The sequence below is a fragment of the Rattus norvegicus genome, chromosome 3 (assembly GCF_036323735.1).
Source record: "Rattus norvegicus strain BN/NHsdMcwi chromosome 3, GRCr8, whole genome shotgun sequence".
In the NCBI taxonomy this organism is placed as follows: domain Eukaryota; kingdom Metazoa; phylum Chordata; class Mammalia; order Rodentia; family Muridae; genus Rattus; species Rattus norvegicus.
In genome coordinates this window covers 10,520,659-10,528,970 of record NC_086021.1, presented here as the reverse complement: position 1 = coordinate 10,528,970, position 8,312 = coordinate 10,520,659, and the positions used below count along the sequence as shown (strand labels likewise).

Sequence of the window (8,312 nt, the reverse complement as noted above, 5' to 3'; positions counted from 1 at the left end):
GACTTTGATGTCCTATGAATTAGTGGGAAATGAGTATTAAAAAAAGGAAGCTATAAATTTTGCTTTAAAATCATTAAATTACACACTTAAAATAAATGGATTTTTAAGTATGTAAATTATACTTCAATAAGGCTGCAGAAACGGCTTGGACAACTATGATGCTTGTCGTGTGATTTGCTATTTGTCATAGTTCCTGTGACTTTGATCTCAATAGTTGTGTGATTTATTACAGATGACTCAGACACCAGGGTAACCATGCAGGGAGAACACTCCGTTCTGTCAGGGAAAAAAAATCAAGTCAAATTCATTGGCTTTCTTGATGAGGGATTTTCTGGTCACAGCTGAGTTGGCTGGAAGTTGGCCAGCTATTGGCTGAGAGCAAAGATGGAGAGAGCACAATGTTTACGGGGATAACTGAAGGTTGTGCTCATGAAAGGGTCTGAGTCTCACGGAGTGCAATTGCAGAAGCTCCAGTGGCTGATGAGGCTGAGGCCTAGGACCCTTGCAAGGCTGCCATTATACGTTTTGTGATGTCATGGCCGAGTGGGAGATAAGGGTAGATGAAGAGGAAAAATTTTGGTTTCTTTGGAAACTCACTTGTGTCACAGGATGTTTTTCTGGAAGCTATGTTAGGAGAAGATATTTTGCTGAAGCTGACACATGAAAAAGCATGTGATATTTAGCTGGAGAACACGCTTGAAGGGGGACAGGATGTTTATGGAGAACATAAATGTAATCCCACTAAGAGGAAGAGGACATTTTTACATTGCTACACCTTGCAAGCCTTCGATGGTCTTTGCTGGTCTTCGTTCCGTAATGAGAAATGCACAAAAGAACCTGTGCTATTCGGGCTGCTTCTGGCTGCTTCTGCTGCTTCTTGTTGGTTTGTTAGAGCCTTGTGGTCTCTGACAGGTCAAGGCACTGCTACTGATTCGTGTTTTGCGTTTGTTATTGGACCATACTGCACCATGAAGGTTGGAGTTACCCCCAAAGAATTACTTCTAAATAGGTCCACAACTCTCTCTCTTTTCCTATCAACTTTCTCTCTCTGCTACCTCTGGTTGGTGGGCTAGAAGGTTTAAGAACCCTAAGTAAAGTAGGTTTTGAAAAAATTTAAGCCTACAGATAGATTCATGGGTTTTGAGAAAGGGCTATGTCTCCTTCTAGAGGAGATGATATTTAGGTTGTGACTTTTTGGTTCTGTGGTCTACTGCAACCCATTAAATGGCCAGTGACTGACAGTCTCCCAGTAAGTGCAGCACACACTAAAATGCTGTTGCTTGGTGTTGGGAGCTGTACAATGTATTCATTTCTTGTCACATATACTCGTGTATTCATGTTGGTGACAGTAGTTACTCTTCAGTTCTGCCATACAGGGAAGTGGGTCCATACACTGAGAGAAGAGAGTTACTGGTGATGGGTATGTAACATGGAGTAAGAGAATCATTATGGTGCTGGGTCATTCTTTTCTTTTTTTCCCGCAACTTGAAAATCTGGAGACAACTGAGAAGAGATAACAATTCAAGATCTCCCCCCATTAGATTAGTCTTTGGGTAAGTCTATGGAATATTTTCTTGATTAATGACTGTTGTGGGAGGGCCCACCATTGTGGGCAAGTTCATCAGTAGTCATGTGTAAAAAGAATAGCCTTTTAGGCTGTAAGAAATAGTAATGGAGCAAGCCATGGGGAGTGTGCCGGTTTGAATAAGAAAGGCTCCCACAGTCATATATTTGAATATTTAGTTAACAGGGAGTGACAGTATTTTCTAGGATTAGAAGGATTAAGAGGTGTGCCTCATTGGAGGAAGTGGGGGTGTTGACAAGGGTGGGGTTTGATTTTTCATGAGCCCCATGCTTCCCCAGGGTTTCTCTCTCTCTCTCTCTCTCTCTCTCTCTCTCTCTCTCTCTCTCTCCCTCCCTCCCTCCCTCCCTCTTTGTCTCTCTCTCTCTGTCTCTCTCTCTGTCTTTCTCTGTGTCTCTGTTTCTGTCTCTCTCTGTCTCTCCCTCTGTCTCTCTCTGTCTTTCTCTGTCAGTCTGTCTCTCTGTCTCTCTCTGTCTCTGTTTCTGTCTCTCTGTCTCTCTGTCTCTCTGTCTCTCTGTCTCTCTGTCTCTCTCTGTCTCTCTCTCTGTCTATCTCTATATCTCTCACTGTGTCTCTGTCTCTCTCTGTCTCTGTCTCTCTGTCTCTCTTTCTCTCTCTGTCTGTCTCTCTCTCTGTCTCTCTCTGTATCCACTCTCTGTCTGTCTCTGTCTGTCTCTGTCTGTCTCTCTCTGTCTGTCTCTGTCTCTGTCTCTGTCTGTCTCTCTCTCTCTCTCTCTCTCTCTCTCTCTCTCTCTCTCTCTCTCTCTCTCCTTACAGAGCAGTAGCTCTCTATTGATCCCGTGTTATGCTCCCTGCCATGATTATGGACCAGACATCTGAAACTGTAAGTTATCCTCCAATTACATGCTTTCATTATAGTAGTTGCCTTGACCATGGTGTCTCTTCACAGCAACAGAACAATGACTGAGACAGGGAGCAGGCCAACAAGCAGTGCTCCATGTTACCACTTCAAGCTCCTGCTCTGGTTTCCCTCAGTGATGGTCTGTAACCTGTAATGCAAATAACCCTTTCCTCCCCAAGTTAGTTTTGATCATGGCATTCATCACGGAGAGAAGGAAGCAAACTAGAACGTCACAGGTCAGTACATGAGCAAGTCTTACCTTTAAATTAAAACAAAGTGTCTATATGTCTCTAATTGTGGTTATGAGGTAAGCGTCTGTGGCTCTACTAGACACACTGTTTCTATAAGAAATTGTCTTACTTAAGGTTCCTATTGTTGTAAGGAAACACGGTGACCAAAGAGCAAGTTAGGGAGGAAAAGGTTTATTCAGCTTACACTTCTACATTGCTGCTCATCACCAAAGGACGTTGGGACAGGAACTCAAACAGGACAGGATCCTGGAGGAAGGAATGAGGCAGAGGCTATGGAGTGGCACTGCTTACTGTCTTGCTCCTCATGTCTTGCTTAGCTTGCTGTCTTATAGAACCCAGGACCACCAGCCTAGGAATGGTGCCGCTCACAGTGGGCTGGGCCCTCCCCAACCAATCACTAAGAAAATGCCCTACAGCTGGATCTTATGGACGCATGTTCTCAACTGAGGCGCCCTCTTCTCTGATGACTCTAGCTTGTGTCCAGTTGGCATAAAATCAGGGTGGTGGTTAGAATGTGATTGTCCCATGGGAAGTGTGGCACAAGTAGGAGGTGTGGCCTTGTGGGAGTAGGTGTGGCATTGTTGGAGGAAGCATATCACTCTGGGGGTGATATGCTTCTTCTCCAACACCATGTCTGCCTAGACGCTTCCCTGATTCCTGCCTTGATGAAAATAGACTGAACTTCTGAACCTGAAAGCCTGCCCTAATTAAATGTTGTCCCTTGGGGTTGGGGATTTAGCTCAGTGGTAGAGCGCTTGCCTAGGAAGTGCAAGGCCCTGAGTTCGGTCCCCAGCTCTGAAAAAAAAACCCCAAAAAAATATTGTCCCTTAAAGTTGCCTTGGTCATGGTGTCTTTTTGCAGCAATGAAACCGTCAGACAACCAGCCAGTATAAAAACTCCAAAATAGCAGAATTAATCAACAATAGAAAGTATTTACAAGTCCTGCAGTGAGAAACTTATTCTTGAGAGAAGAAACAGCAATGAATGAGTCCAAGATAAGGTTGCCACCAGAGAAACTCTTGGAGTGTAGATGTGGCTAAGGGATACTCCATGGAGTGCACAGGGGCTTCTCAGGAGGAGAGAGTTACATGGTCAGGAGGCACAAAGCATTTTAAAGTCTTGGCAAATGGCATAGGGAAGAGCTCAGCACCTCTGCACTGGAGGCACCATCAGGAGTTTTCTGAGGATAAGCTTACATGTGAGTAAAATACGGGAACTTCCTGCGGCTAGTTGGGTAACAGGGCCCAAAGGTGTGTAGGAAGCCATCCAGTCGAAGGAGAGACGGGCAAGACAAGCCAGTGCAGGAGCTCTTGTGATCATCTAGGGGCATTGAGCAGAGACCTCAAAAAATATTACAGGATGCAACGAAGGCAAACAGCGCTCAGGGAAGCTAAACACAGGATCCACGTAACACGTGACAGAAGCTCACAGCATCCTCATCTTCTCTTTTAAATTACTTTTTACTGATCATACAAAGTAATGGATTTTTTGATTCTTTCAGGAATCGATAGATATAAACTCCGTTTGGCATTCACTACTCTTGAGTTATCCTTGTCAAAATGTCCTCCAGGGAAGCCTCCACCTCACATCCACCTTCTGTAGTGATGGTTGGCTGTTCTTTAAGGAACCAAAGAGACCAATATGGATGCGGCCCAAGTTCAACTCATTCTAGCTGCTTTCTGTACTTCCTGGTCTCCTGCTTCACATTTTGAGAACTCCATCTTGGAATTCCTGCGTCCCTCAGTGTCCTCTACTCCCTCATGTGTTCTTTAGTCTTTCTTCCACATCACCATCAATTTATTCTTTCTTACCCTCATCCTGGTCTCTTCTCTGCATGTGAAGGTTGGATGTATTTAAAAAGATGACTTTAGGGGCCTGGAGAGATAAGCAATGGATCAAGGGCTCGTCTGCTTTGAAAGAGGACATGGATTTGTTCTTTGAGCTCATGTCCAATGGCTCCCAACCACCTTTAATTCCAGCTCCAGGGGACCTGACTATTCTTGTCTCTGTGGTCCCCTGTGTTCATGCCCTGCCCCCACCCACATAATTAAAAATAATACATCTACAGATGAGAAACAGGTTTCATTAGGTTTCGTTAGTCAAACAATCCCCGACCTTCTCTGATTCTGAGTCTGCTTGGATCAGTTTATTGGGTTTCCCCTTGAGTTCCAAGATCACCTCCCTGTTCCCTGCCCCTCTTTCCCCAACAGTCTGTTTCTCCCTCAAACTTCACCTCAGAGAATCTATCTATGTCTGGCCCCTCTCCACTGTTCCTAAACATCCATCTTTTTTCCCCCCGTGCCATCCCTGCTCCTCTAAGCCTCATCTCCAGTTCTTTTCTCTCCCTAAAGACCAGATCAGCTCAGTCCTGTTTGTTTTAGTCTATGTGACATTAGACTTACTGTTTACAGCCTTCACTTTTCCGGCTTCCTCTCGATTGTCCATCCACCACAGTCCGTCTCCTCCACCAAAGTGTTCACACACAAAACGTCACGTTGCACATTTTAATTTTTAGAGCAAAAACAAATTCCACTGGAAAAGATACTGGGGTTGTCAAAGGCCCTTGTGTATCTGACCCAGAAAAACAAACATTTTCCCCCCAATCCTATAAATTACCCATCTACGTCCCCCACACTTTGTGAATTTCACCTTAATGGATGTTTTCTACCAGATTATAAATGTAGATGTGGACGTCAACATCAAACTTAATGAAGTACATGGTAGGCTTGGCTAGAACTTTGTAAATGACTTTGCCGATCTGTTTGGACCCGTTGCTTCTGGTGAACTGCACACAATGACCTGTTAAGATGTCGCTGTCAATGTCTGACTTCACCTCTGCTGGAGGAGTCTCTGGAATGATACGGAGGTTACCTTCTGTGTAATCATCCAGGAGCTGGTAGATGTATAGGACTGGATCTTTCTCGTAGGTGATGTAAAACCTGCCCTTCATGATCGGCACCTGGGCTAGGACCACCCCCCTCCAGTTGTCCTTAGAGCCATGTTTGCCCTCAAATTTATGTTCCACAGCTCGGCCAACCATGACCCTTGCGAGATGGGCGTCTTTCACTTGAGGAAACACTACTTTGGGAGTCAAGACCTTAAGCTTTAAAATCCTCTCATCGTTGTGAAGTTCCAGTCTGTAGACACACTCAATTCCATCATACTGGACCAGATAGAGAGAGGGATTTATTGGCAGTTGATCTAGAATGATGGCCTTCCATTGGGTAACGGGCTCATCACCTTCCTTCCATCCGTGAGAAATTCTGCAGCCCACAATATTCCCCAGGGCCTGGGGAGAAGGCCTCCTCCTCCTCCGCTTCTGGAAGGATGGTGTGCTTATCCTCCTAAGAGACATCCTCTTCTTCTTGGCTGTAGACCTCGTGTGTTAGGACACGGCATCCTGGTCCACTGTCTTGTGGCTATTGTTCTGTGTTCAGGCTTCATACTTGCCCGTGGCCTGGGTTTGAAGAGCTCGCCTGCTTAAACCAAACACAATGCTGTTGCCTCTGTCATGTGAGTGCCTGCAAGAACAATGGGGGTGGGGTGAAGGAGGGAGCTGGACCAAGGCTCTTGTCTAAGAGAACTTTGGAGCAGGTGAGGAAGGCAATGGTAGACAGGTTTGAGCATCTGAATCTAATTGTGTAGTAATCAGAAGTTCATAGGAGGGCTGGGCAATGGTGGAGCACACCTTTAATTCCAGCACTCAAGAGGCAGAGGGAGGCAGACCTCTGTGAGATCAAGGTCAGCCTGGTCTACAGAGTTAGTTCCAGGATAGCCAAAGCTATCCACAGAAAAACCCTGCCTCAAAAATCAAAATCTAAAGTTCAAAGGGAAATGAACAAATGGTTCACTACAGCTCAGAATAACATATTCAGACACATTTCTTCAGCCCGAGGCACTTTGCCTCTGCTGAGGAACCTCTCCTTGAATGGCAAGGTCAGTGTGGGATTAAGTATCCCTGTCCCACTTTAAGCAAGCAGAACAGAGAAAGGATAACAAAGGAGCCAGAAGGGTGGCCACACCCCTCTTCTACCCTCTAACTATGAACTATGTGGCAACATCCACAAGTGTCTGCCCAGAGACACAGCACACCAGTCCATTGGCTTTCTGGACTGTGCATCCTGACCCAGCCCCAGGTTTATTTCGCGAAGCTGTTGCATCTTCGACCGCAACAAGAGTCTTTTGTGTAGGCAACAACAGACATTTAGAAATAATATCTCCTGGTGTTGGGATTTAACTCAGTGGTAGAGCAGTTGTCTAGCAAGCACAAGGCCCTGGGTTCAGTCCTCAGCTCCGAAAAAAAAAAGCAACAACAAAAAAGAAATATTATCTCCTGAAATGCACAGGCACAGAGAGGAGCTTTGGCATTTTAGTAAGATTATGAATTAGATATTGTTAGCAAAGGATAATAAACTCTTAGACTGACTAGCCTAGACCATCCGCCGAACTCTCAAACGTGGAAGACATCAGAACTTACGGTTACTCGCTGTACGAGGGAAAACTTTTAGCTTTCTGGGCTACAAGGGTCCCCGTAATCTTCATAAACGTATTTACCGAAAGAAAATGTCCTAGTCGGCCAGATTCTGTCTTGGGAAACTGGTCAGGCACCAAAAGGCTGTTGAACAATTGTGGGGTTCAGGAGCTGAACTGGATTTCACACCCCGCTGCGAAGATAGTGAACCCACCTTCAAGGAGTCAAGCGCCCTCAAGTGGAAGAGAAGCGCAACCTCTGCCCAGTGCTCTGTGTGACATCATCCAGGCTCTGCTTACATCATAGAAGCCCTCTCAGGCAAGTTTCTTCCCTAGTTACACTTAGAAACTTCCAGCATCTAGGTTTTAGCTTCTCATGTAGCCTCCTGGAGGACCAAAGTAAAGTCCCCACCCAAATATTCTGATGACTGGAGTCACAGTCTGCCCATGTAGCTCTTTTCATGCACTTTTTTTTCTGAAAAAGTCTTTTGTTTCTGAGTCACCAACATCCTTGGTGGATATTTTCCCAGCTCCTATCGTTCGTTTGGTTATCTTTAAGCCATTCTCCGTATCAGAAATATTGCTCGGCTCTCTCTCCGAGGCAGCCCACTGGATAGCACCCCAAAATTAGCTTTATCAAAACCCAAAATTAGAGGACGGACATTTTTATTCACAAAAAGATGGAATTTGACAGGATTAAATACCTTGTATTGAAGTCAATGGCAATCATGAATTATGGATTCTTTGCAAAAAGGGAGGAAAAATTAGCTCCTGGACCTGCTTCCAAAGTCGGGATAAACTGATGACAAACCCGATATCGACCAGTCATATATTAAATGTCTTTAAAATTTACCAGCACTTCTGGATACACGGAATTCATTAGATCAAATGCAGAAAAACAGGATGAAATAGATAAGGTAATTTTATTTTTGAAATATGGGTAGACAGAGTACTGGATGAAGGTAAGTATGGAATTTACCTGTAAATTAGAGGGCACTTTAATTGTTTGTGTCACATAGTTCTTCAGATCTTCAAAAGGATGCTTTTCAGAACCCTTCCCTGTCCCCACCACACTCTGACCCTCCCTTCCCTCTTCCCAGCAATTCCCTTCCACTTTAACATTATAATTTTTTATATGTACTTAGAG

At 44.8% G+C, this 8,312-nt stretch overlaps 1 protein-coding gene across 1 annotated transcript; it reads right to left on the bottom strand.

The window, feature by feature from the left end:
* Nucleotides 1–5,162: 5,162 nt before the first annotated feature.
* LOC134486248 (Y-linked testis-specific protein 1-like) lies at nucleotides 5,163–6,211 on the bottom strand. Its single transcript, XM_063285169.1, has one exon. It carries the CDS (start codon nucleotides 6,048–6,050, stop codon nucleotides 5,346–5,348), a length of 705 nt encoding a protein of 234 aa, XP_063141239.1. The 5' UTR covers nucleotides 6,051–6,211; the 3' UTR covers nucleotides 5,163–5,345.
* Nucleotides 6,212–8,312: the final 2,101 nt, after the last annotated feature.

Excerpts from the sequence above, each read along its gene's own strand:
- LOC134486248 (XM_063285169.1), bottom strand. The coding sequence starts at position 6,050 with ATGTCTCTTAGGAGGATAAGCACACCATCCTTCCAGAAGCGGAGGAGG.